Source organism: Muscardinus avellanarius (genome assembly GCF_963383645.1).
Source record: "Muscardinus avellanarius genome assembly, chromosome: 2".
NCBI classification, from domain to species: Eukaryota; Metazoa; Chordata; class Mammalia; order Rodentia; family Gliridae; genus Muscardinus; species Muscardinus avellanarius.
In genome coordinates, this window is record NC_137787.1 from 117,332,291 (window position 1) to 117,359,747 (window position 27,457).

At 53.4% G+C, this 27,457-nt stretch overlaps 1 protein-coding gene across 1 annotated transcript in view; it reads right to left on the reverse strand.

The window, feature by feature from the left end:
- Positions 1-27,457, reverse strand: part of GLI2 (GLI family zinc finger 2) — a gene marked incomplete at both ends in the record, with an annotated part of 146,500 nt that overhangs the window by 35,474 nt on the left and 83,569 nt on the right. Inside the window, one exon of the mRNA XM_080690102.1 lies at positions 8,946-9,051. Within this exon, the coding sequence (XP_080546228.1) occupies positions 8,946-9,051 (106 nt within the window). The remainder of the gene's footprint in view (positions 1-8,945; positions 9,052-27,457) is intronic.

Genomic DNA, 27,457 nt, shown 5'->3' on the forward strand with positions numbered 1-27,457 from the left:
TGAAGTGGGATGCACCCAGGGCAGGAGAATGAGGCACTGGGGACCCCGAAGGTGCTAGCACACCCCGGTCTTGAGGCCAGGCAGGGACAAGGGTGCATGGACACCCGGACTCCTCAACCTTAAGTGTAGGTGCTATTCTTTTGCATTTCCTCAATATTTAGCAAGACCAAATTTTGTAAAATGGAGGGCTGGCGGAATGGGCAGGGATGCTGGAGCCAGGAGTGGAGCAGCCACAGGACGGAGCTGGAGAGCTGGCGTGGCTGTGGTGAGCCCTACAGGGCTCGGGCTGACACACACGTCAATCCAACTCATGTGACCCTGTGCTCACCTCTCCTTACAGACCTAGCTGAGCCTTGCAGACCTCCTTGCACAGCCCTAACAAGAGAAATCGCCTTTTTGGGAGACGAAGTACAGTTTCTTACTAGGTAATCACTCATATTTTGGTAGGGAAATGAGACTAGAAAATTGCGAGGCCAGAGGAAGCTGTTCAGATGGGCTTGCTTAGGAACAAGCCACGTGGTCAGCAGCAGTTCATTTTGATTGCCCACCCTTTATGACAGCACCCCACTGCTGAGGAGAATCTTCCAGAAAGTCAACAGACACCATAAAGCCACTGATGGGACTAAGACAAGCAGTGGTTTGGGGTGTGGGAGAGAGGCCTTCGGGGAAAAGAGGGGCCTGGGTGCAGCAACAGGCTGGCACAGAGTGACTAATTCCTCCACGGTGAGAATTGTCAAGTCAGCCAGGCCTGGCAGAGCACCCGGTGGAATCCTCAAAGGCGAACTGATTGAATCAGGGCTCCAATCTCATCAACAGAATGGATTTACTGGGTGGTAACTGAGGCGGGTGGGCTGTGGCTGGAGGAGGTGGGTCACTGTGTGGGTTGGGGGTGTCGTCTTGGGGATTATATTTGTCCCTGGTTGCTTTTTTTCTCTCTCTGCTTCCTGCTACCACCAAGTTGAGTTCAGCTTCTCTCCACCATGCCGAGCCGCCATGTTGGAGTGAGCCAACTATGAACCAACCATTGAAACCATGAGCTAAATACACTTTTCCTTCTCTGTGTTGTTCATAGCAGGCATTTTGGTCACAGTGACAGACAAATGGACCGAAGTAACTGTCTTCCTAGGAAATATCCCACTGCCCAGCACAAGGCCGGCACATCATAGATGGAGGGTGGGCGTGCTGATGAGCAAGCTCCTGCAGTTATGTGGTGACCTAACTCTTTCTGTTTTGCGTGGACAGGACAAGCCAAATTCATATTTCAGAAGTGCAGCCCTATTAAAAAAAAAAAAAGAAGTACGGCCCTAGAAAGGAGAACAGGAGCGGCCTCTGTGTGTCTCTCCTCCAGGGCACAGGGACATGTTAACGCTGGCTACAGAGTAGTCACTGGCCTTCTCAAAGTAGGAGGCTCTGGGACAGCGCACGGCCTATACCTTCCTCAACATTATTGGCTGAGGCTGGCAGGAGGGACCCCAAGTGGCAGCACTGAGAGGTGCAGCAACAATTAATTAGGCTGAATAAATTAATGCATTCTGGACACTAGCATGGCTTGCTTCAGAGAGGACGCCTGGACATGTATGGCTTAGAAAGCCCCTACCTCAGGGCCACGCTAGCCCCCCAGTGCATGGGAGTTTTACTGGTATGACAGTTTCCTCTGGGTCGATGGCTGTCCTCTTGCTAGGCTGGTTGGCAGTGCTAACACGTGAAAGCCCTGGTAGAGGACAGCTGTTCACCTGATGGTGAGCAAAGATAATCAGTGGCTGAGGCCCCGATATCTCTTCGGGACATGCACCCAATGCCTACCTTCCTCTGATTAGGCCCCGCCTCTTAAAGTTTCCACCCCCTCCAAACAGTGTCTCAGGCTGGGGCAAGCCTTTAACCCCTGGGGGCCACTCCATATAACTAACTCAACCCTACGTCACGGTTCCATGACTTTAGAGATGGGAAACTGAAGCTCCTGGAGGTTAACCAGCCAGCCCAAGGAGGCAGAGAGAGTAGTGCTCAGATTTGGACCCCGGCCCCACCTGGTTCTGTGTAAATCCTAGGGGTGTGCGATGAGAAATGTCCAAGAGAGGACCAAAGGGCTGGAGAGAGACCGGAGGGTCACCTCCTGACCCCACAGGACCTGGCCTTCCTGCCGGCAGCCCTTCCCCAATACACACCCATCTCTACATAGCAAATCTGCTTCCCTCCCTGTTGGCCTAGGCTCTTAGCCAACCACGGCAGTGATCTCCAAGCCCAGAACCAGGCAGCTCCTCTGCTGTCAGGGGCAGCCATTCTGCAAAGATCAAAGACCAAGCCTTAATATCAGACATGTGCCTCATTAAACTCTCATAGGCCGGACTCCACTAAAAACGCACCGTCTGCCCCACCCACGCTGGACAGGGAAGCTGACACCAGTAGTCGGGGGATGTAAGAGCAGAGGGGGAGTCCGGTAGGGTCGCACTGCCCAAGTTCAAATCCCAGCAGTGCCACTACTAGGACGGCATCACTGGAAAGGCAGTCAGCCTTCCTCTGCCTCAGTTTCCCCACTTACTCTAGGGAGCTACCTTGCAGAAGAGGAGGGTGCGGCACAGGGTCTTGCCATTGCTCCTCAGCTGGGCTGGCCCAGAATCCCTGGCCTAGAGGACCTGCCTGCTGGGCCTCACAGTGAGCCGGGCTCCATGCCTGAGTGTCACTCAGTCCTCAGACAGCCACAGGGGAAGGTCGTGCTGCCCAGGCGTTGCTTGGCCTGGGCTGCCTGGGCTCTGGTTACCTGCCACCCTGTGCCCTGAAGAAGTGCTCAGCAGTGGCAGGTCTGAAAGAGCATTCCTGAAGGCAGGAAGGCAACCTAGACAGAACCCTGTGGGGATGAAGGAGAATGCCCTTGGTGGGCAGCCCTGGGCCTGCCTGGCATCTGCTAGGAGGCTAGTGAACACACCTTCGGAAATCTCCTCCCATGTAGCTCTGAAAGGAAACGCGTGTGTTTGCTAAGGGAGGAGAAGGTTCTTAGTGTAATATAAACAAAGCTGGTCCTCTGTGAATGGTGAACTGGTATTTGGAGCCAAGAATCAGGAAAAAATATCTGTATTTCTTTTTGCCCTACCACTGGCCCTTGGTGAATGGCCAAGGGTAGTCACTTGGGCTCAAGACAGCGCTGGTGAGTCACAGCCCAACAGGTGGCCCTGTTTATTAACTTCACAGCAAGCCGGTGCAGACTTGAGAGACACTGATCTTGGACAAAGTCATCTTCTTAGACAAACCCTCCCCAACTGTAAAATCCAAGAGCTCAGCCCAGGAGGAGCAAAGAAACTCCTTTCTTAAGAGAAGGCACACTAGCCTAGGACTAAACACCCATTAATATGCACTGCTGGGACCAAGCAGAGGCTCAGGACCTTAAACGCTTCCTTGGGGACTCTGGGTAACGTGACCAAGAGTGCAGAAGAGGGAGAGCCCCATGCCCGCTGGTGTTCCCTTCTTTACCTGGCCAGTGTGTTTTTAAGAGTTTATTTGTGCTTTACACAAGCTGACAGCCATGACCCAGAGCCACCTGTCCCTAGCAAGAGCCCTGCTTCCACCCTTTCAGCATGTCAGTCAGAACCAAGGACCTGCAGGAAGCCAGTAGTCAGGTCTCCAACCTGGGGAGGCATTGGAGGTGGTGGGGGCCAGAGGTCAGGCATAGTGGCAGATGGGGAGTGTGAAGGGTGAGGTGCTCCCCAGGGCTGAGACTATGATCAGCTCAGGAAACTCGCAGGGCCTCAACTGTGAATGGGTTACCTCAAAGCAACAGGGGGTGACGCTGTTACAGCAAGACAAAAACTCTTGTCATCATCATCATTATCATCATCATACTGAAGCAGAATCTTGATAACCCTCTCAGTAAAGTATGGCTAAGTTGTCAAGGTTAGCCTTGAACCTACAATTTTCCGGTTTCAGCCTCTCAAGTACTGGATTACAGGTGTGTGTCATCACGCCCGGCTTGCAATGAAATAATAAAGAATAAAAAGATATAAAGCCAGTTTGATTTGAATGTCACACAGATAGGCTGGGAAAGGCTCTACCTATACCATGCTAGCCCTGTGACTCCAGGAAGCCAACACACAGCCCTGGGCTTCTGTCCTGCATACTGAATAAGCAAGGTGGCTTCCAGTGGTCCCCAGATCTGGCTTCTGGTGCCTATAAATAAGCACATTCCCAGGCCAGGGTGTAGGAACGAATATCTTAAAAGATACACCCAGGTTGTTCTGATCTGCAGCCAAGTCTGGGCAGTTTCTACACACTATGCTTGGCTGAAGGTGGCTAGAGGTGGTCTTCTCTGGAGTCCCAGGGCAGGGCAGAGCAGGCCTGGGCTGGAGGTCAACCAGGAGCAATCCTGACCTAGTCTTCACACCCATGTAATGGGAATGCCCTGCCACGGCATTCTTAGCCACTTTCTCACAATGGCCCGCAAGCCCTTTTTCAAGAGGCTGGGACCAGATGGCATGTCCAAGGAGCTTCTCTTCCCCAGCAGTGCCTCAAGATTATGAGGAGCTTGTGGGTGCTGGGCCACAGTCACAGCTGGCCTTCTCCTTTTGAGCTTGGAGGGATTCTTGGACACTTAGGAGCATATCCCCATGGAGGTCACGTTTGTGTCCCCCTTGTCTGTGTTTTACACAGACCAGAGACGCTGAATCAGAGCCCACAGAGGGCACCCCTTCCCCTTTGAACTGTGTGGGCACCGGGGAGCTGTCTGGGTGTGGGAAGGGTCCTGCGCAGAGGGGCAGGCTGTGCGTGCCTGGGTGGTGATAGTGGGGCTGGGCCACACAGTGTGCCTGCACCCAGCTGCTAGCCCAGGCAGAGCGGGGTGGTCTACCCAGCCCTGCTCCCCTTCCACTGGGGCGTGCTGGCAGATCTGCAGGCCTCCCCAGCACTCCTGGCCTTCCCTGAACTCTCCTACAGTCCCCAGAGGACAAATCCATCCCCTCCTGCTTCCAGCAGCCAAGGAGGTCCAAGCTCCTCCTCTGCAGAGAAAAGACCCCTCTCCTCCCCGATACTTCCCACATTCCCACGCACAGCCCTGGGTCTGTCTCCTCTTCCAGACAAGCCACATCCTGTCTCTGCCACACCCTCCCACAGCCTATGACAAACCCCTTCTTTCTGTGGTATTGGGGGTTGAACCAGGGAAATCCTACCTTTGAGTTACACCTCAGCCCTTTTTATTTTAAAACAAAGTCTTCCTGAGTCACTGAGGGTCTCCCTGTTAGGTAGCTGTTCAGAGATGAGCACATTCCTAATTGCTGAGGCCAATCTCCAACCTGCGATCCTCCTGTCTCAGCCTCCCGAGTACTGAGATTATAGGCATGCCCAACTGGGGCTGGCTTGATTCCTTTCTTAAACAGGCAAACAGGGAGAAGGGCAGCAATAATAGTAATTGCCAACATCTACTGAATGCTCCCAAACTGCTCCAAATGCTCCTTTTGCGTGGTCCTGTTGCACTCTCAGGATCTCGGCCCATCTCAGTAGATATTTATGGAGGAGAAAACGGAGGCTTTTCTATTCCTGTCATTCCTCTGTTCCAGGGTGGGACTCAGGTGAGAGGTCCTTTGGTACTAGCAGCAGTGCTCCTCGGGGGACCCAGGGAGGAAGACAGGGTCAGGCGCCCCACTGCACACTCCCTCCCCGGAACATCAGGATCCTGAGAACCACAGGAGGGTCTGGGTGCCGAGGGCAGAGTGGCCCCGGGCTCCTGGCAGCAGGCAGAGGCTCGGCCTCAGCTGGTAGCAGATAGCGCCACACCTCATTTGCTGTGCGATGCTTGTGTAATTAGCTGCACTGGACGTGGCCAGGAGGAGCACTAGAACGTGGCTTAATGGATTGGGTGTTCCAGCAGGCTCCGACCACGTTAATCATGGAAGCCAGAGCCATGGGGTCAGTTTTCCCAGGGAGCTTCGTTCCGAGTCCACGCCAACCCCAAAGCCCTTGCCGCATGCCCCTTAGGCCTGGGTAGCAACCAACCATGCTGAGGACACTGGAGTCACTGAGGCCCACCCCAGCAGGAGGTGGGCTCTAGAACACAGGGCGCCAGAGTGCCTGGTATCCCCCGCCTCACAGAAGTGAGCATGCCCAGGGGCAGAAGCGTTTCTCTGAGCCTCAGCACCTGTACCTGCAGGCCTGAGCTGACAACCTCATGTCCCCAGCAACAGTGCTACGCTGGCCTGCTGCAGACCTGAGCTATTTATTTATTTATTTATTTATTTATTTATTTATTTATTTATTTATTTATTTTTGGTGGTACTGGGGTTCCTGGAAACCCTTCTACCTCCAGGCTACACTCCCAGACCTATTTTTATACTTTTTTTAAATTTGGAAACAGGGTCTCTTAAGCCAGCACTGCTGGCTTCAAACCTGCATGATTCTCCTGTCTCCGCCTCCCAAGTGCAGGGATTACAAGCGTGCGCCACCATGCCCGGCCAGACCTGAGCTTTATTAAATTCCAGACTCCTAGAGGGATGTGGTGATCACAAAGGAGTGATTAATGGCCCCCCAGGGACACCCATGTTCTAATTCTTGGAACCTTCTGTGGCAAAAGGACTCTGCAGAGGAGACTGCATTAAGAATCTTGTGAAGGAGAGAGGTCAATCCTGCATAGCTGGGGCCCTGGAAGCCATCACAAGTGTTCCGAGGAGAGAGAGCAGAGAGAAGAAACAGCGTCAGAAGAGGGAGACTACAAAATGAAGACAGAGGCAGGGGAGAAGAGGAGATGAATATGAGGTTAGGCTGCAAGCCAAGGAATGCAGGAGGCGTCTAGAAACCAGAAAACACAGAGGAATGATTCTCTCCTGCAGTCTCCAGAGGGATCTGCCCCGCCAACCCCTTAATGTCTGCAGCCTGCCTGTCTCAAGCCAGCCTGTGGAGTGTCACCCGAGGCCACGGGTTGCTGGCCCAGAGGCTGGGGGCACCGCTGCTGTCAGGAAGATGAGCTGCACTTGACAGGGACCCACAGCTCATAGCAACCTCCCAAGAAAAAAGTCCGAGTGCGGCCGAGAGCCAGGCTGAGCAGTGTGGCTCCGTTTCTCGCTTTTCTGCTCTCTGAGTGGCTTCTCTGTGCTGCCTTCACCTCCCCGTCTGTAAAGTGAGCAAGACTGAAATGTGTATCTGTGAGGGTGTGGAAGAGATGAAATGACAGGAATCCCAAGAAAGAGACATTATTGTGAGAGGTGGCAGGCATCAGTACTGAGGTCTCTTCAGGTGTGGGGAGACATGGGCCAGGGCCTGCAGCTGCAGAGGGACGCACGCCTGTGTGGACCCTGTGCCAGGAACGCTTGGCAGCAGGATCGCTGTGCTCAGGATCTGCCCCACCCAACCAGCTAGTCAATTCTCATGAGCAAGAAATCGGCAACACCAAAGCTGGGCATGGCGCTTATAATCCCAGTACTTGGGAGTTAGAAACAGGAGGATCGTGAGTTCGATGCCGGTCTTAGTAACTTAGTGAGGCTACCAGCAGCTTAACAAGACCCTGTTTCCAAATAAAAATGAAATAAAATAAATTAAAATAGGGCTGGGGGTATAGCTTGGAGGTAGAATACCCCTGGGTTCAATCCCCAGTACCACAAAACAAAACACAGAAGCAGCACCTCCTCCATCTCAAGCAGGGATGGAGCTCTAGGAGTCTCCGCTGCTGACAAGTGAGCAATTTCAGGTGGTCCAACAAGGTCCAAACACAAACACCTTCCAGAGGCCCCCTGGGCTGTGGCCTCAGTCACCTGTAGATAGAGGGACCCTGGAGGTGGAAGGGGACAGTAACGGCCCCATCACCCACAGGGGTAGTATGGTAGATCCCAGTCATACAGGAAAAAGGTATGTGAACTGAAAAAGAATGGAAAGGCCCCGAGACGTCAAAAGGCCACAGGAGACAAGAGGTTCCAACGGGCAAATATAGGACAATTTGAACAATGCAGGGAATAACGACAGCCACAGCACCACCCATAGGAAAGCTGGATGGCCACACAACAGGTGAATAATCTGGTAAGGAAAATGTGGTGTCGGGCGTGGTGGTGCACACCTGTACTTGGGAGGCTGAGACAGGAGGATCGCAGGTTTGAGGACAGCCTCAGCAAACAGTGAGACTCACAACCTAGCAAATACCTGTTTCAGAATAAAAATAAAATAGGGGTGAGGATGTAAGTGGAGGTAGAGTGCCTCTGGGTTCAATCCTCAGTGACACACACACACACACACACACACACACACACACACACAAGAAATAAAATGTGGAGGAAGGTAACTCTTCCTTAGAGCTCAATTCCAACCAATACCTGGGGAAAGCATGTGGAAATAGGAAATTGCCATTTGGCAAACACTAATAATTTGCAGCTTCTGGCAAGAATCATGAATGGATATTAAAATTGGTGGGTGGAAATGGTGAGAAATGGGATATTTATATAATCTCAAAGTATCACCCAGTCAGATATTTACCAATTACAAAGTGAACAACTTTATTTGGGGTATGTTTGTGTGTGTGTGTGTGTTTCTGTATTACAGGGATTGAGTCCAGGGCTGTTCTACCCCTGAGCTACATCCCCAGTCCTTTTTATTTTTAAATTTTGAAACAAGGTCTTGCTAAATTGCCGAGGCTGCTCTCAAACCTGCAGTCCTATTGTGTTAGCCCCCCAAGTGCTGGATCGCAGGTGTGCATCACCACGCCCCGCTCTTCTACGGGTTTTGAGCATGGAGGGGACTTGAATGGATGGGTAAAGAGCCTGGTTGCATGTGGGCCCTCCAGGCAGGCCCAGGGCCTCAGAAGGGGCCATCGGAGGGGGAGCCAGGCTCCCTTCTCAGAAGGCACCCAAATGGAGGCTGATGTGTACACTCCTACTCTCACGCTGACACTCGGGTGGCGAAGGTGCATGCCTGCTGGAGAACCCCAAAGAGAAAGGCGGAGGTGGTACAGATGGACTCCGGGAGCAGTGGGCGAGGGCAGCACTTACCCGTGCACAGTGTGGATGGAGTGGGGCTCGTAATGGTACCTTCTCTCCTGGTGCCGCATGTCAATTGGCAGGGGCGCGTGGAAGGGCGGCACGAGCTGCTGCGGCACTGTGGAGAGGGAGAGAGAAAAGGACTTCAAAACTTGTCCCCTCCCTTGAAAAGCAATTTTCAAAGGGTTTAAAGCTCGATGAATACCAGTGCGGAGTAGCCAGGACAAGGGGCTCCTCGGTGGCGCCTGCTATCACACACCCACGAAGCAGGATGAATAAATAATCAAAGTCAGCCGAGAATCCTACATCTTCCACATAAAAGATCCCCAACCGCGCTCTCGACAAAGACAAGCAGCTAGGAACTCTTTGAACTCTGGGAGATTACAGGCAGGGCCACGAAACCTGGCTCAGCCACAAATCAGGGCTGACAGAGCCGGCAGGCTCCGACGCTGCTGGGTTCTGCCCACCCCGGCCTTGGCTGCGTGTGGCTCTGGCAGCTCTAGACAACAGCGCTGGATGCTGCCCTGCACGCGGGCCGGACCTGTTCACCTAGAGCCATCTGTAGGCAGGGCCCGCTCCAACAGGAGGGGCAACCTCAGGAGGCCAGATCTCACCACCCTGCCTGCACCGCCCTGTGGACGGCACAGAGCGGACATCTACGTGGGTCTACAAATTCTCCAGTTGTTAACAGTAAGGATCAGCCACGCACAGGACTGAAAACGCCAGCACGTGCACGTCAGCTTCCAGAGCTGACTCAGCTCCTGTCTGCATTTGGCCTGCGCTCAACAAATCATCACGATAATTGTAGGATGCTCTTTGCTTATTAAAAAAATGCCTGGGTGCCCCAGAGGCAAACGTAATTATAGGGTTTAGGCAAACAGGGGTCTTTAAAAAGTAGTTAGACTGGAGAAAGGGCTAAGAAGTGGGCTTTCTCCATCGACTTTTCCTGAGTCGGAAGGGCAAGGGGAAAGCAGTGTAGAATCAGGATTTCTGAGTAATTGAAAGAGATGAGATGGGTGTAGTGTTTGCACACACACACGTCAGCTGACGGCTAGGCGCCCCGTAGTAAATGCATAAAAACAAGGCTGTCCTTTCTCTGCAAACAAATGCTAGCACTGTACTGCAAACCCTATCCATTCTTTCTCTGTATTAAGTTAAAATACAATGTAAAGCTGATCATCAGCACTGCGTTTGAGTATACAGCTGAGCAGTACTAGGTGCATTCACACCGTGCAGCCACCCCACACCGGGGCTCTACCCACTAACCCTGACTCCTTTCCGCTCCTCCAGCCCCCCACAACTGTCAGTCTACTTTCTGCCCCTGTGCTTGGTGTCTCCTCTCAGTGGAATCCTCCGGTGCTTGTTCTTTCATGTCTGGCTTATTTCACTCAGAATAATGTCCTCAAGATGCATTCGAGCTGTCGCATGTCATGGTTTCCCTTTTTATGGCTGAGACTACTCCGTTATGAGTAGAGACTACATTAGTTCATTTTGATACACTGAGTTTTATCTTCCTATTTCCATAGCTTGGGCACTTTCTGTGGAATTTGGGGGAAAAAGAAAGGAAGCCTTCCTCTGAATCAATCAATTTGCCAAACCAAACTCAAAGAGGAGCTGGCTGGCAGACAGGACCGCAGGCTTCCGACTGTCTAGGCTGGTTCCCGCCTGCAACCAGTCCTCGGAACAGGTGAGCCGGGGTGTGCAGCTGTGCCTCAGCAGCTGTGACCAGCCAGCTGTGTGCTAAGGCCAGGGGACTGGGGGATGGGAGGGAGTGGCCAGCTGCATGACTTTGGGCCACTTTCTGTCCCCGTTAGTCTGTTTGCTTATCTAAAATGAGTGACAGTGACTACCTAGGCAACGCAGGCTGCTGAGCAGCTACAAAAAGTGCATGTACCAGTAGCGCAAAAAAAAAAAGGCGCTTAGCCCAGACTCTGTGCAGCTGAGACGCACTCAGCTGATGTTGAGTTATGAACTCCAAGTTCACAATACAAATATGAGTTTACTAGGGGCAAGGAACGCGCTGCTCACTCTCACTGCAATCCCCAGGGAGGCTGGGGCCAGGGCGGAGCTGCCTGCACACCAGGGGGTCCCAGCCAGCAGGGTTTATTTTTCTAAATAGATAGGAAAGTGACAATTCTTTTGGTTTGTTTCTTCCACGCTGAGCTCAAACCCAGGTCCTCATGTTAGCTAGGCAAGCACTCTACCACAAGCTACATCCCCAGCCTTTGAGAGCACCTTAAAAACAAGTACTCCAGCCAGGCGTGGTGGCGCACGTTTGTAATCCCCTGTTCTTGGGAGGTGGAGACAGGAGGATCATACTCGTTCTCGGAGCCAGCCCCGCTGGGAGTGTAGCCTGGAGGTAGAAGGGCTTGGAAGGCTGAGGCAGGAGAATCACAGGTTCAAGGCTAGGCTCAGCCAATTAGTGGGATCCTGTTTCAAAACAGATAAAACAGGGCTGGGGTGTAACTCAGAGGTAGAATGCCCCTGACTTCAATCTCCATTACCACAAACAAACAAACAAACAAACAAACAAACAAAGCCTAGGAAGACCAGGCTACAGTATGCTAACAAAATAAAATTAGTTTCTTTCTTTTTCTTTCTTTTTTTTTTTTGGTGGTACTGGGGTTCCTGGAAGCCCTTCTACCTCCGGGCTACACTCCCAGACCTATTTTTATATTTTTATTTGGAAACAGGGTCTCTTAAGCCAGCGCGACTGGCTCCGAACCAGCGCGATCCTCCTGTCTCCCCCTCCCAAGCGGGGATTACAAGCGTGCACCACCACGCCCGGCAAATTAGTTTGTTTTCATGAACAGTATCTGAACACTCCCCCCCCCATTCCGAAGCCGCTGGGGAGGGTGTTAACTGTGCCCACGTCCCAGATGCAGTAATGGAGGGCAAAGGTGATTCTGGCTGCTTGAAGGAGCTCTGCTGGTGACCCTAATCGGTTTCATCATTCATCACCGATGGGGACAACTATTTCCAGGCAAGAACACTGAGGCTCAGGGTGGCGCGACTATGTCCAGGTAAGCGGTGGTCTCACCGTCCCCCCTCGGCACACAGCCAGCTCTGGGCAGATGGGCCCCCAAGCACTCTCCCCCACAGCAGGTTGGTGAATGCCTGTGAGTTAATGCCTGTGAATGGTCCCCCGCTTCCTGGGGACCCGAGACTGCATGAGGGGTCCCCAGGAGGGCATAGACGGGGCTCTGGCCAGTGGCTGTCTATCTATTGGCCATTTATGCATCACTCACTGACCCAGTGACCCTTCTACATCCCAGCAGCCCATCACCTGAGCAGAGTTGTAACAGGATGAGCCCAACACTCCCAGCATACACAGTCACATTTTTGGGAGACCCCGATTTTCACACAAGGTACGCCCAGGGACAAAGGTTGACCGTGCTCCTGAGCTCTCAGACCATACTGGCCTGGTGTGAGCTATCTCCTGTGACCTGTGGGAGATTCTAAAATAGAAAGGTGGTGCCAGCACGAGGAGGAGAAAGTTCTCTTTCAAATCCCTGAGAGAAACTGTTCTATCTCGAGGCCCAGAAACCCCTGAGGAGCAGGAGGATAAATGGAGGAACCGGAGTGGGCTGCAAGGGACATGTGAAATCAGGTCCCTCCACCGCTCACCGTGGGCTCCAAACGAAACCACGCCCTTCCACAAGAGAGGGAAGCACACTTGCGCACACAAGTCATAAGCTACTTCAAAGAAATGGCTCTCTTGTTAAGTTTCTGAGGGAGAAACTCGAAGATGGGATTTCCAGTGGACTCCTCTTCCCCGCTGGGAAAGAAAGAAAGCACATTTACACCCTGCTCAGAAAGACTGCTGTCCCAGGATAGAGGATGGTGGCCTGATGGTTTTTTCATAAACCTCAGAATTTTTGAGAGCTAATTTAGACACCAAAATCTCCTTAGCCTGGGTGTGAGGGAACATTTCGGGGACACCCTGGGCCCCTGGTCTCCTGTGAGGAAGGCAGCTCAAGTGAAAGTCCCACGGAGTAGGGGTCGGTAGAGAGTTCAATGAAAGAAGAAAGGAAACTGGGTCATCGAAATGTGACCATATCAGCCGCTGGAGGAATTCTCTGCGAAGTCCTGTGCTGAGCTGCCGTGAGCTGAGCTCAGAGGGGGCTAAGAGGCCGTCCATAGCCCAAGGGGCCAGCCAGCAAGAGCCACACTGAGAGGACATGCAGGGGACACCCCAGCCCTCTAGGCTATCGTCCCCAGAGACTAGCAGTCTCTTTAGCTCGCCTCTTCATGACAATTGTGCTGGCCCTGGAAGGTGGCCGGCGCGGTAGGGGTTTGATTACTAAGAGGCATAAACACATCTCAAAGCAGCTGTGAGACCCTGCAGGGGTGACGGGGTCCAGGCAGGGCGTCAGAAGGCCCGTGCTGTTGCTGCGTCCACAGCTGGCACAGAGAGAGAGAAAGAGTGCCGACCCCTTTTCCAGAGGCTGTAGGCCTGGGCAGGGAGGCCGGAGACAAGCGGCGCTGCTGAGGCGTGTCTGTGCTCCCACATCGTGTGGTGTGGGTCCCGGAGACAGACAGACTCGCAGAGACGAAGCAGCTGCTTGGAGCTGCCACTCTCTGCAGCCATCAGGCAGCCCTGGTGCCAGGACCTAGGTCCCAGGCCCTCTCCACACGCCACACTCAACCACTGTAGTGACCATGCGTGCCCGTCGCCCCAGGCCAGAGCAGGAGGCCAACCTCTGCATGGCTGCCGAACAGCACACCTCCCTGGCACCCTAGTTGCCCGCTCTGCCTTGAGCACATTGATGTGTGATAGGAGACTGCCGGCTGAAACAGGGCACTTCAGCTCGGAATGGCTGGGGGGCAGCAGGTGCTGGGAAGGACTCTTAGCCCCCAAATTCTCTCCCACTGTGGGGGACTCTGCTTGGGGTTCCCCAGCTGATAGCAGTTTGTCAAGTCCCTGCATCTCACGTAAAATTGGCTACAACTGGTTCATTTTTTTCTTAAAAGCAAAAAGGCCTTGGCAAAGCCAAGATGAACTCACATTCATCTTAGAGAGCTCACTGGGTCATCCTTCTCTTGGTGGAAAGACAGGTATCAGGAAGCATCTGATCTTTTTTTTTTTTTTTAATGTGTGTGGTACTAGGGGTTGAACCCAGGGGCTTTTCTACCTCTGGGCTATACTCTCAGACCTATTTATATTTTATTTGGACACAGGGCCTCACTAAGTTGCTGAGAGCCTCACTAAGTAGCTGAGGCTGGCTTTGAACCTGCGCGATCCTCCTGTCTCAGCCTCCCAAGCGCAGGGATTACAAGCGTGCACCGCCACGCCCGGCTCCCTAGAAACATCTGATCTTTGGCAAAAGGAGGTACGTGTGGAGGGGAAGAAAAAAGCAGCAGGGTGGCTAGATTGGGGGGCACCCTGTGAACCTCACAAGTCAGCTGGGCTACTCCCGAGGGGCGCATGGCCACACCACAGTCCTGGGGGTATCACCTGTCCTGCCATCAAAAGGGCTTGGGAGCCTGGCGTGGTGGAGCATGCTTGTAATCCCGGTACTTGGGAGGCAGAGATGAGAGGATAGCAGGTTTGCAGTCAGCCTCAGCAATTTAGTGAGGCCTTCAGCCACTTAGAGAGACCCTGTTTTAAAATAAATAAAGTAGGGCTGGGGGTGTGGTTAGAGGCAGAGTATCTCTGAGTTAAATCCCCAGCATATTCCCTCTCCCCCAATTAAAAAAAAAAAAAGCTTGGAAAAGAAGCAAGAAGGGCATGAACATGAATTCAGATGGACCTGGGCTCAAAGCCTGGATGTGTCACTTGCCAGCAAGTGACAAGCTCCCCCGGCTTCCGTTTCTTTATGTAAAACAGGGGCAGCATCGGCTCAACTATTCAAGGAATACACAGGTGTGAGCGAGGGTCCCAGGAATACAGCAGTAAAGGGGACTGTCCTCTGCCCCACAGGGGACAGCACTTCGTGCTGCATCAGAAGCAGCGCACAGGTGATGCCTGCCATCAGAGGTGCCTTCAAGCTGGGTGTGGTGCGCATGCTTGGAATCCCAGTGCTTGAGAGGCTGCAAGAGGAGGATCGCAGGTTTGCAGTATGCCTCTGAGTTAAATCTCCAGTGCTGACAAAACAAACAAACAAACAAACAAACAAACAAACAAACAAAAAGAGGTGCTTTCACAGAGTTGGCTCACCATCCCCACTGGCTGCATCACAGAGCGAGCAGAGCAGAGATGACGGTCAGAGGCCTTCCAGGATGGTCTTGTCGGTAGACCCCTACTAACCACCATGCCTGTTCCCAGAAGACCAATCTCCAGGAGGTGCCCATGGCGGCCAAGATAAACAGAGGGGGGACTGCAAGGTGTTGCAGGTGAACATCGCTGTGAACTTTCTTTAAAGTAGGCCCCACCTTGCCCCTTCCTCATCTGTCTTCAGCCACATGGAGCGGGGCTGCAGCAACAATTCACCTGTTGAAGTCAGCAGAAGAAACACCAGGTGGAAGGAAGATGGTGTGGCCAGGTGCCAGCCCCTGAACACCACCGCTAGTGGGAGCTCCACCCTGAATGCTGCAGTTTCCTTAATTCAGAGCCAGCCTTGCCTTCCAGCAAGGGACGGAGACCCATGGCCTGGAGAGCGCGGTGGAGGCCAAGTTGGGCAGTGAATGGCAGCACGGGCTGCTCTGGGCCCCCAGGCCACATGTCTGCATAGGCTCAGAAAGGGGTGGGTGCTGCCCAGGCACCTACCATCTCCAGAACAGGTGCTGCTCTGGGGTGGCACGGTCACCCGAGTCCTCCGGGTCCCACAGGGAGAGAGACTGCTTCGCTGCACTCCCGCTTCCTGCTAACTTGGTAAACCAAACCATTCAGCACCATGTGGAAGGGGAATGTGAAGACACCTGGTGAAATGACAACTGTGAAGCCGTGGTGAGGACAGCGACTGGCCCTGCCATCCCGAGCAGGTCAGCTGGCCCTTCATCAGCTGGGCATAAGCTTCCTCTGTATGCAGCTCACTGACAGCCCACAGTGCAGGACTCTGCTCTGCCACTCCTGTACAGGTGGCAGGCCCATTCCCAGCAGATGCCAGAAATGATGGTGCCTCTTCAAAGACTGGACGCTCCTCTCTCCTCTGCATGGGTCTCCTGGAGGGAAGCAGTGTGCCCTAGACATGCGCCCCCTCCAGCTCTACGGCCTTTCGGGGATCCACGGGGAGCTGCCCACTCCTGCCAGTTAGAATTCTCAGTTCCTAGCTGACCACAGAAGATGAAGCCATACCCTCAGCTTGCTGGCCCTATGTCCAAGGCCTCTCCCAAGCAGTCACTGTAAGAAAGGGGACAAGATGTGTCAACCCTGCCCACAGGGACCGCTGGGCTCACTGTGCCAGCCAGGCCTATCATTGGCCATGAGAGCGCCTCCCCTGGCTTGGGTGGCGTCGCCCACTTTGATATGCTGACACTTTCAAAGGCCAGCCCTCAAGCACATGGGCTCAGTGGGGACAAAGTCAGAGACCCTAGCCTCAGAACTGGGAGGTCAAAGGGCCCGGTGGGGGAAAGCTTTTGCTGGGCCTTTATGCAAATGAACTGCTATTTCAATCATCAGCCATAGGTCAGCTACCTCCAGAGACCCAGCCACTGCCCCACAGGAAGCATTTAATAAGAATACCCTGAATGGCCACTACACAGCATGCAATTAAAAAGTGCTTCTGTCTCACTTAGGGGGAAAAGAAGGGGGAGGAATTAAAATCAGACAGGAAATTTCAATACCACAAGCTGCTGGTGTCTAGCAGGCTGGCACAGGCCACTAGTGCAGTCAGGTCTGCCCCACAGATAGCCTGGCAGGTCCCTGCGCTGCCTACCCAGCCACGGTGTTACTTGAAGAAATAGCTGCTGAAAGAGAGGGCTCTGGGCAGGGCCAGCCAGCCACCTGTGCTGGGCAGTGTCCTGAGGCTGTGAGGCTGCTGTCCAGGCAAGAATGCAGGTTCCAGCAAAGGCAAGCAGGAGAGGACAGTCCAATGGGGCTCTTGCCTCAGGGAGCCTGGCCAGAGACAACAGGGACAGAGCGCAGGAGGGGGTGGGATCTCAAGAAGACCTGCGGAGTCTTCCTGGGCCTCAGTTTGTAAAACAAGAGGACTGGAAGGACACATATAGGGGGAGGCAGGGGTACAGAGTAAGCAAGAGGGTCTCCAAGTGTGCCCATGTTGCCACCCCCACAGCTCGCTCTGCTGGGCTCCTGCCCCCTTAGCAAGGGGTGAGACATGGGTGAACTACACAGGGATCCTGGGGGGTCTCTGCCACCCCTGTGCTGCTTGACAAGCAGGGTCCCAGGCAAGAGAATCTGAAGGCCAGAAGAAACATGCGGGGCAGTCAAGCCATGCATGAGTCACCACATCCGTTCCTCAAATACTACAGCAGATTTTAAAAAGTCACAGTACCAAGGGGCCCTGGGATCCTGCAAAATCAGGAATCCAGCCCAGCACCCTAAGATAGGCCTGACGCAGTGAGGTGGTGCCTGGGTCCACGGGCCCTTCCAAATGTTTTGTAGCCAGACCTAGGCCAGCTGGCCTGCTGTGGCGTGGGCATTCCCCTAAATCTTGCCAGCCAGCACCACCGGCCGGCAAGGAGGGGACTGGTCCACAGGTGGTTTCAAGCTGCTCAATCATTGTCTAAGAAGCCCACTTGTCATGGAAGGCATCTGGCCTCCAGGAAACACCAGTGCCATGCCCCTCCTGATCCCTGGCGACTGTGTTACCTGCCACGATGCTCAAGGCATCAGCACCTTCCTTGCAGAGCTCTGACCGAGGCGGCCTAGGGTTCTGTCTCTCACTCTGCTGAGAACCCAGGGGCTACTTTTCACTTTTTTTGTTACTCTCTGGGGACAGAGAAGCCACCACATCTGAGCTAAGGTTCCTCTTTACTCCAGGGTTCTTCTGAGGCACAACCCGCCAACACCGATCAAGGAGCTTTAAAACAAAGTCCCAGAACCCACCCCCTAACAAGAGAACAGCCAGAGCTTTGCTTCCGGTCCTCCCTGCCACCAGCAGCTGATCAAAGCGCTCTTCCTCCTTCACTGAGGCAGGTCCCTGAAGGACCCCTCCTGGGCCCACTCTCCAGCACAGTCCCAGTGACTCAAGGAGGTCCTTCTTTGCAACATTCTCTTCTCTAGGAGCCTGACCCCAAACACAGTCCAGGCCAATAGAAAAACAATGCAAACCACATATGCTACTTAAATTTTCTACCAGCCTTATTTATTTATTTATTTATTTATTTATTTATTTATTTATTTATTTATTTGGTGGTACTGGGGTTCCTGGAAACCCTTCTCCGGGCTACACTCCCAGACCTATTTTATATTTTTATTTGGAAACAGGGTCTCTTAAGCCAGTGAGGCTGGCTTCGAACCAGCGCGATCCTCCTGTCTCCACCTCCCAAGCGAGGGGATTACACGCATGCGCCACCACGCCCGGCTAACCAGCCACATTAAAAAAAAAACCTAAGCCGGCGTGGTGGCGCACGCTTGTATTCCCCACGCTTGGGAGGCAGAGACAGAAGGATTGTGCAGGATCGAAGCCAGCCATGTGCGCTGGCTGAGGAGACCCTGTTTCCAAATAAAAAAAATGTAAAAATAGGTCTGGGAGTGTAGCCTGGAGGTAGAAGGGCTTCCAGGAACCCCAGTACCACCAAAAAATAAAAATAAAAATAAATTAAAAATAAAATTAAAAATAAATTAAAAAAAACTAAAACAAAAAGGTAACCCATTATTTACTTTTGTGGTATTGAGGACTGAACCCAGGTCCCTGTGCATGCTAGGCAAGCACTCTACCACTGAGCTACATCTCCAGTCCCAATAATCATTTTTAAAATGCTATTTAATTAATCCAGTGCATAAAAAATATTATCACTTCAGCTGGGTGTGATGGTGCGCATCTATAGCTCTAGCACTTGGGAAGCTGAGGCAAGAGGATCCCTTGAGTCCAGGAGTTTGCGACCCAGCCTGGGCTACAGAAAAAGACCTTATCTCCAAAGGAAGAAGAAGGGGAAGGAAAAGGAGAAGGGAGACGAAAGAGGAGGAGGATGTGGAGAAGGATGACCAAGTCAGGATGACAGGAAGGAAAAATCATTAACATGTAACTAGTATAAGGATCATTAATGAAGCTGGGCACGATGGCACACACATGTAATCCCAGCACCCGAGAGGCTGAGACAGGAAAACTTGAGTTCACTGCCAGACTCAGAAATTTACTAAGATCCTCCACAACTTAGACCTTGTTTCAAAATAAAAATAAATAAGCCAGGCATGGTGGTGCATGCTTGTAATCCTAGCATTTGGGAGGCTAAGACAGGAGGATCATGGTTGAGGCCATTTGCAACTCAGTGAGACCCTGTTTCAAGATAAAGAATAAAAAATAGGGCTGAGGGTATAGCTTGGAAGTAGAATGCCCCTGGGTTCCACCCCCAGTACCCCCCCCACAAAAAGACTAAAAAATTAGGGCTGGGGTGTAGCTTGGAGGTACAATGCTCCTGGGGTTCCATCTCCAATACCCCCCCACACACACACACACATCATTAATGAACTATTTTCTATTCTTTCGTCCTATGACACCTTCAAGTCTGACCCATGTCCTGCATTCCCAGTACAGGTCAAGTGGGGGCAGCCCCGTTTCGAGCACTCAGGAGCCGCCTGTGGTGTGGGGTCACCCTGTCCAGCAGCTCAGGCCTGACTGGCCACCATCGCTGACTCTGTACTGCAGGTGGAACTCAAGCTCAGGTTCATCCAAGTCCCAGGGGTGTGCGGAACAGGGTGATGAGAATTCCCCTTGCACCTTAGTCCTGCCTCATTTCTGCACCTCGGTGCCCTGCAAACGCGCCTCGGTCACTCGAATGGTTAACAAATGCTCGCTCTTTTTTCCCTTCCACCCCTCCTCCCACTCGCATTGCAGGTGGCTAGTCAGTGTGCTGACCCTCTGTCCACCTTCCATGCTCTTGACTCTGGGCAGTGGTGCTTTCATCTGGCCCTGGGTCAGCCTGGGACATTTGTTAGCAAGGTGGTGGGTGTGTAAACTCCTGAGACCTTCGATTAATAGAAAGCCATGGGGGTGGCAGCAGGGCTGCGGCAGGATGCCACCAAGCCTCCTAACACTGCTGGAAGGCCAGCACCGGTACACAGTGCTGCAGACCCCATGAACCGGCTATTTCCCGTACACAGCATTCCTGCCGTGCCCCCACCCTTGGTCCACAGACCTCACCTGCTGAGGCTGACAGTGGTTCCCTTTAGCAGGCCCAGAGGCTGGTCAAGTGGGTCTTGACAAGAGCCCACTTCTATTTGGTCGGTGCAGAAACTAAGATGTAAAAAATGTGGCTTCAGAGCCGGGCGTGGTGGCGCACGCTTGTAATCCCCACGCTTGGGAAGCGGAGACAGGATTGCGCAGTTTCAAAGCCAGCCGTGCTGGCTTAAGAGACCCTGTTTCCAAATAAAAAGTATAAAAATAGGTCTGGGAGTGTAGCCCGGATGTAGAAGGGCTTTCAGGAACCTCAGTACCACCCAAAAAAAAAAAAAAAAAGAAAGAAAAAAAGTGGCTTTATGCCCAACCGTCCCAGAATCTCTTCCTAGAACCAGGCGGTATAGGAAAAGCACATGCCAAGACTTCCTGGACATCAAAAAAACCTCTTGCAAAACAATATTTAGATGAGCTAAATGTGTGAATTAAAAGCAGACAGAGTCTACTTCCTTTCAAATAAACAGGGCTTAAAATCTAGGGGAAAACTCCCACATACAATGTGTTCTGGAGAAACTAGGGCAGCCCTTCCACAAACTCTGGAGCCGCCCAGGCGTTCTTGCCCAGCCCGCTCTGAGAGACCCACCTCAGCGAAGGCGGCCTCGAGGTGAGACCCAAGGGCCTGCAGGCAGCGCCCGGTACTGCCTGGCACCCAGCACTGCCCAGCTCCTGCCCCACACATTCCCTCACCCCTGGATGAGCCCTGCAGCCTGGAAGACCCCAGAAAGGCCCTCCCAGTCAGACTGTGCCCTGTAGTCAAGGCCACACACCCTCCTCGGTGCAGCGTCCTGGACTTTGCTTCTGCCTCCGACCTCCAAATTGGCAGAGGATCCCTCCACTCCACACATTTCTTCTGTGTCAAGATGAGCCCAGGGCCTGGCATGGAGGAAGTGAAGAGTACATCCCCAGCTGGGCATGGTGGTGCGCACTTGTAATCCCAGTACTGGGGAAGCTGAGAAAGGAGGTTTGCAGCTTCAAGGCCAACCTCAGCTACTTTGCAAGGCTCTCAGCAACATATTCAGACCTTGTTTCAAAATAAAAAGTAAAATCGGGCTGGGGGTGTAGCTCAGAGGTAGAATGACCCTTGGTTCCATCCCCAGTACCACACACAAAGCAAGATAAAACTAGTAGGTGTTCAAGGAATGAATGAACCAAGAAGTGAATAAATGAAATGAGCAGACCCTGAGGCTGGCCTGGACAGCCAATCAGAGCAAGGGTCAGCATAAGTCAATTTAATACCAAGGAGATAGCCCTGCCACTGGGGGTAAGAGGAGACAGCAGCACGTGGAGTCACTGTCCTTCGGGCCCTTCAGGGGCCCTGAAAACGGAAGATACGAGGATAGCGCAGTACCTGCTACATGCTGGGGACCCCTGTGTGACCCCTTCGATGATGCACTGGATGAGGGAGGTACCATTATTACCCTGCTTGTTATGGCTCCACTGTGTGGCTGGTCAGCGCCATGGCCAGGCCTCACACCAGCCCACAGAAATGCTGGGCAGGTCCTCACAGACATGTCTTCTGGGTCCAGAAAGACAAAGGGCGAGGACCAGGGGCTGCACAGGTCCGGCTTTGCCCCACTGTCTACTGGCTCTTCTGGAGACCCAGCTCCAGCGAAGGCAGAGCCGAGTCCCAGAGAACCTCTGGGGAAAAGAGTTATCTGTTTTCCCAGCTGTGTTCCCAGTACCTGCTAATAACCCGCATGGATCATCCTGCCTGGCTCCCGAAACCTTCTGACTCGATGAAAATGGGCTTTTCTGCTCATGGCCGGGCGCCCCACGGCCCCATGGATCCTCCTCCTTAGCATGCTGTCTGTGTAATTAGGGTGCTGAGAATGGCAAAGGGCCCATCCCGGTCCCTGAGAACGATGGCAGTTCAGAAAAAGTGCCCACCTGGTTCTGCACTGATGAATGGTGGGCCCTGCTAATAGCTCTGCTTAACACAGGAGTTTGTCAAGATTAAGTAATTGCCTTAAACAAAAAGTGTATTATCTTTGAGGCCGGGCTAATGAATGACTGGGGCTGGGATGTGGGTGATGGATGTCTTCAACTCCCTGCCTCTAGTCCTCCCCTATTTGCATAAATTAACACACAGCTACTGGTTTGGAGGAAGCCCCAACAGCCCATAACAAGGAGTGTGGTATCTGAGGATGCTGCTGGCCACTGGGAGAACCTACACCGTTCATGGAAACCACCAGCTTCCGTGATGGGGGAAGGCCTCCTCAGACCCGGTAGACCGGATGCCCCATGGAGATGGAGCCCAGGACAGGACCACGAGACAGAAGAGACCACAGCAAGGGGAGATGGAGGAGACCCCGGGGGAATGAGAAAGATCGCCCCACATGTGGCTAGACTGGGGCTTGCACTTCCCCTCAGCACAACATGGCAGGTGCTACCATATTGACTCACAGGCTCCCTGTGGAATCCGTGCAGGTGAAGCCTAGAGCACATCTACTGACCCCGGAGGCGGTGTGTACAATCTAACAGCAGTCCAGCCAGGAACGGATGTTTGTGTGTGGGCATGGGGAGGGGCACCAGGCTACCACCAGTCTGGGGGCACCTCCAGAAGACATGGAGACCCACCCAGGAAGAGCACTGTGGCAAAACCTCCCCCTCCCCGAGCAGACTGACACAGAGGTGTCCTTATGCCTAACAAGTACACAAAGTACAAGCCCATGGCTCCTGGTGGCTCAGGGGACAGAAGCTGGGGACCCTCATGGCCCCTCTGGTGGAAGTTCTGCATCCTGGAACCCCAGGCAGAGGCAAGGGGTGACATCGGCAAACAGGGAGCCCTGGCCTGCCGGCCCCTGGCTTCTTAAGACTGTCTATCAGCCATGCAGGGCACTTCCAGAAACTGACTCTCTTTCTGGGCAAAATAAGATTATCAAACCAAACTACCCACCCAACTCTGCCCGCGGGCTGGAGTAACCAGCCCAGTCCTGAGCCGTTTCATGACATTCACTGGCCCCCCAAGTTGCAGCTAGAGACAGGCGCCACGTGTCACCTATGGGCAAGGGGGCAAAGCACCTTCTGCCTCCTACAGCGGTGGGGCAGGCTTTATTTCCCTGTCTGGTTTCTCAGAGGGCCTGAAGTGAAGGACCCACTGAGCAACAGCCCTGACACAGGGATACAGGGAGGCATCCCCAGCCAGCCACACTGTGTGCATGAAAGGAGCCGTCCTGAGCTGTGGGCACGCTGAGCCCCAGGTGGTCTGAGCACAGGGGGCCCTGAGCACATGCCCAGCCCTGCTTAGCTGGAGGCCACTGGACAACCCACAGCCCTCTGCTTGCCAGCCCCACCTGGAAACTCTGGACATAGGGTGTGGTATGTGCACCAGGCCAACATCCCTGCAGGGTGTCCTGGGTGGCATGGGGATGCGGACCTGGAAGGGCTGGGGCTGAGCCAGGCCTCCCGTGGGCAGCATGCTGACTCGGGGCTTAGGTGGCCAACTTGTTGCTGTCCCCAGCTGCAGGAGACAAGTAAAAGAGTGGTTACTGACATATGGAGTTTAGGAGGCCATGGAATAAGAGGTAGCCAAGTCTAGGGAATGGAGTAGAAACGAGGCAGGAGCCGGGCCAGACCTGGTGGGAGGCGCCCAGTGGAGGCTGCCACCTGGGTGAGGCTGTCGGCACACATCCATGTGTGAAGGTGCGGAGGAGCCGGGGCAGACCTCTGTGCCCTAGGCGAGGAGGTGAGCGGTGGGGAGACGCCTGGGCCAGCAGGGATGGTGCAGCCACCTTCAGCCCCTCCCTGTTAACTCTGGGGCAGCCCCGGTGTGGGCAGCTCTGAGTTAGGTCCCAATGAAATCAAAGGACACAGCAAGAACTGAAGGCTGCCTTGAGAATCTCCTGGCAGCTCCCCAGCTCCTGGACAGGGGAACCCGCCCCAGGCTCCGGGTGTCCTGGAAAGGAGGAAGCCTTTGCTTTTGCATCTTCCCTCTGAAGAGCTGTGTGATCCTGGGTAGAGCGCAACCCCAATGAGTCTCAGAAACCATTCCTTGGTACTGTTCCTACCTGCCAGAAGGCCACGTGAGCACCTGCTCTGCCCAGCGCCAGCACACCTGGCCCTCCCCTGCCACACGGCAGCTGGGAGCAGGGACAGGCCTCACTTGAGCCGCGGGCAGCGTGGCGAGAAGCTAGCATCTCCTCACTAGTGGCAGGCTGGCTTTGGGCTTCACTCCCTCCATCCCCTCCTCCTTCTCCGCAGGAACTAAGAGCCCCTTTTTACAGCCCCTCACTGTGGGCCCCCGGGGAGCCCGAGGCTGGCAGAAATGACTGCTAATACTTCCAGGCACATTTACTGAAACCTTTTGACACAGGGTATTTTTATGAGATAAGTACCCTGTGTCGGTATCAACTGGCGAGTTTCATTGCTCACATTTCAGTCCTGCCGAAAGCCTTTTTCAATCACTGTCTGCGGCGACGATAAACTTTAATGGTCAAGGGAGAGCCTGCTGCTCAGGGGCTTTCTGTCCTTCCCCTGGCCCCAACCCAGGCTGTCAACCTCTCTCCCTCCTCCAGCTAGACCAGAGAGGCCTGGACAGAGGTGAGGGGCACATCATCGACACTCCAGATGCCCTCCGAATGTCTCAACTTTGGTGGATAACAAATACCCGTCTGGGCATGGTGGCACAGGCTTACAATTCCAGTACTTGGGAGGCCGAGACAGGAAGATGACAGGTTCATGACCAGTCTCAGCAGCTTAGCAAGACCCTGTTTTAAAATTTAAAACAATAAAAATGAAAAGGGCTGGAGGTATAGCTCTGAGGCAGAAGGACCCTGGGTTCAATCCCCAGTACCTCCCCTCCCAAATGCACAGCCAGCTTCAGTCCATTGACAGTCTCTCCGGTGGGCTCCTGGAACCAGCATGTCTAAAGGCTCCCAGGTGATTCAGTGGGCAGCAGACACTAGGAACGCACAGCCTTCTCCGAGGAAAGCAAATCCTTGGGCACAGAGCCCGGTCCTTCCAGGCTACTTCATGGCTCTCCCTGCGCCCTTGTGGTCCTGCACCCAGGAGGTGCCAGCAGCTGGCACACTTATTACTACTTGGCAAGGTCACCTGCGTGCTATGAGGGGCCAAGGCCCCACCATGCCTGGTGCAGGATGGGTGTCAACTGCCACAGCAGGTGAAGGTTGGCATCCCAGCAGTAAAGAAGACTAGGTGAGAGGCTGAGTGAAGGGAGGGAGGAGCAGTTCCACTGGGGAGGCTGACTTAGCCCTCTTAGGGCCCTAAAGGTAAGGATGGTGCTTTCCAGAAGATTCTAGAATGTTCTAGGAGTGGGCAGCCATCTTGGCCCACTCTCGCCAGGCACTGCTTACAGAGCTAGAGGAGCAAACCTGGTAGGGCTGAAGCGTGGTGGGAGCACAGCCTCCTGCAGAGCTTGGCAGGCAGGAGGTGGGGAGAGCGAGGGCCTGGAAGGCTCTGTTCCCAGCTGTTCCTCCCCAGTTGTCAGCTTTGAGGCCTGGCTTTTCTTATGTGTCCTTCTCAATATGTCTTCTCAGGTTGTGCTCAGGGCAAGGACCTAAGAGGGAGGATTCTGAGGACAGAATTGAGAGAGGGACCCGTCTCTACTTCGTGGCCCTTAGGGTGGTTGACTAGCACCTACTGCTGACAGGCTAGTAGACTGGTGAACCTTTAAAGAAACCAAATTGGCCTGTGTGGAGACAAACACGGGAATCCTAGTACTTGGGAGGCCAAGAAAGGAAAACTGCAGTTCAAGGCCAGCCAGTTTCAGCAATTTAGCAAGGCTTGCAGTGACCTAGCAAGACCTGTTTCAAAACAAAAATAAACAGGGCTAAGGGTGCAGCTCGGAGGTAGAATGCCCCGGGTTCAATCCCCAGTACCAACACACACAAAAATGGATTTTTTTTCAGTACTGAGGATGGAACCCAGGGCAATTCTACCTCCGAGCTACACCCCCAGCCCTATTTTTTATTATTTATTTTGAAACAGGGTCTCACTAAGTTGCAAAAGGCCTCACTAGCTGTCCAAGAACCATGATCCTCCTGCCTCAACCTCCTGAATGTTGCAATTATAAGTGTGTGCCACCATGCACGGCTTAAAAAACGGATTTTTAAAAACAATTTTAAACCTAAATTTATTGCTCTTGAATGCCCCCAATTCTGCCATGGAGAACTGGCCCCAGTGAACACCCCTCCAACACTCATTTCTAGAGTCTTCCTTCCCTCTGTGGCCTCAGCTGAAACCATTTATTTATTTGTTTGTTTGTTTATTTATTTTTGCAGTACTGGAGGTGGAACCCAGGGGCTCACTGAGTTGCAGAGGGCCTCACTAAGTAGCTGGCCGTGAACCACGGTGCTCCTGTCTCAGCCTCCCGCATGCTGGGATTACAAGTGTGCGCCACCACTTATTTTACATACAGTCTCACACTGAACAGCTTCTACAACTTATGAGAACACTCACAAGCCCACCTGTCTTCCCCATCTATCAAGGCCACAAAGCAGGGTTCTTCTTAGGAAATGAGAGGTTAAGCATTTCCTTTGAAATGTATGGTGAACTCCAACCCCAAGGAATAGGATCCAGACTAGGGGTCCAGTTGCACAGCTTTGCGCCCAAAAGCAGCAGCAAGACAGACAGCGAGAGGAGCTGCGGGAGGGTGGCAGGGGGCGGGGCAGGGCTCTGGCTAACATCAAAGCTAGACTTCACAGCAGCAGCTGCAATTTCAATCTTGGCCATCACTTGCCAGAAGGAGCCAATGCCTCCCAGGAGCCCCACATGCTTCCGGTTTCCAGGCCCCAGCCTCATGGACCACACTCACCCTCCAGCTCAGCCTCCCCACAGCCGTCCAGCCACGAGAGACACTTCCTTCCCTCTAAGGCCCAGGAGTGCTGCCAAGACCCAGCCCTCAGTCGCAGGGCGTCAGCTCCCACTAGTTGCGACCACCGCTTCTCTAACTGGACTCCTGCTAAATGGCTGTGGTGGTGTGCTGGTAAATGTTAGCAGCCAGCTCCTGAGGGTGGGGTGATGGCATGTGCTCTGGCTTCTAGCTGTGCTCATGTCCATGGTGTAAATGCTCCCAGCATGTCCTAGTTGGTGTGATGTGTGATCTCTCTCACCATGGATGACGCCCAGCTAGCAACAAAGGCCACTGAGCGGGAAGTTTGGAAGATAAGGGCAGAATCAGCTGCTAAGAGCTGACTCGCACATGGCACCGCCAAACCAAGTCTCAGCCACCCCAGTGCTCCCGTGAACAAGAGCTCTCTCTCTTTCTGTTTTGTGCTGGTCATTGAACCCAGGGGCATTCTACCTTCAACCCACACCCCTTTTACTATG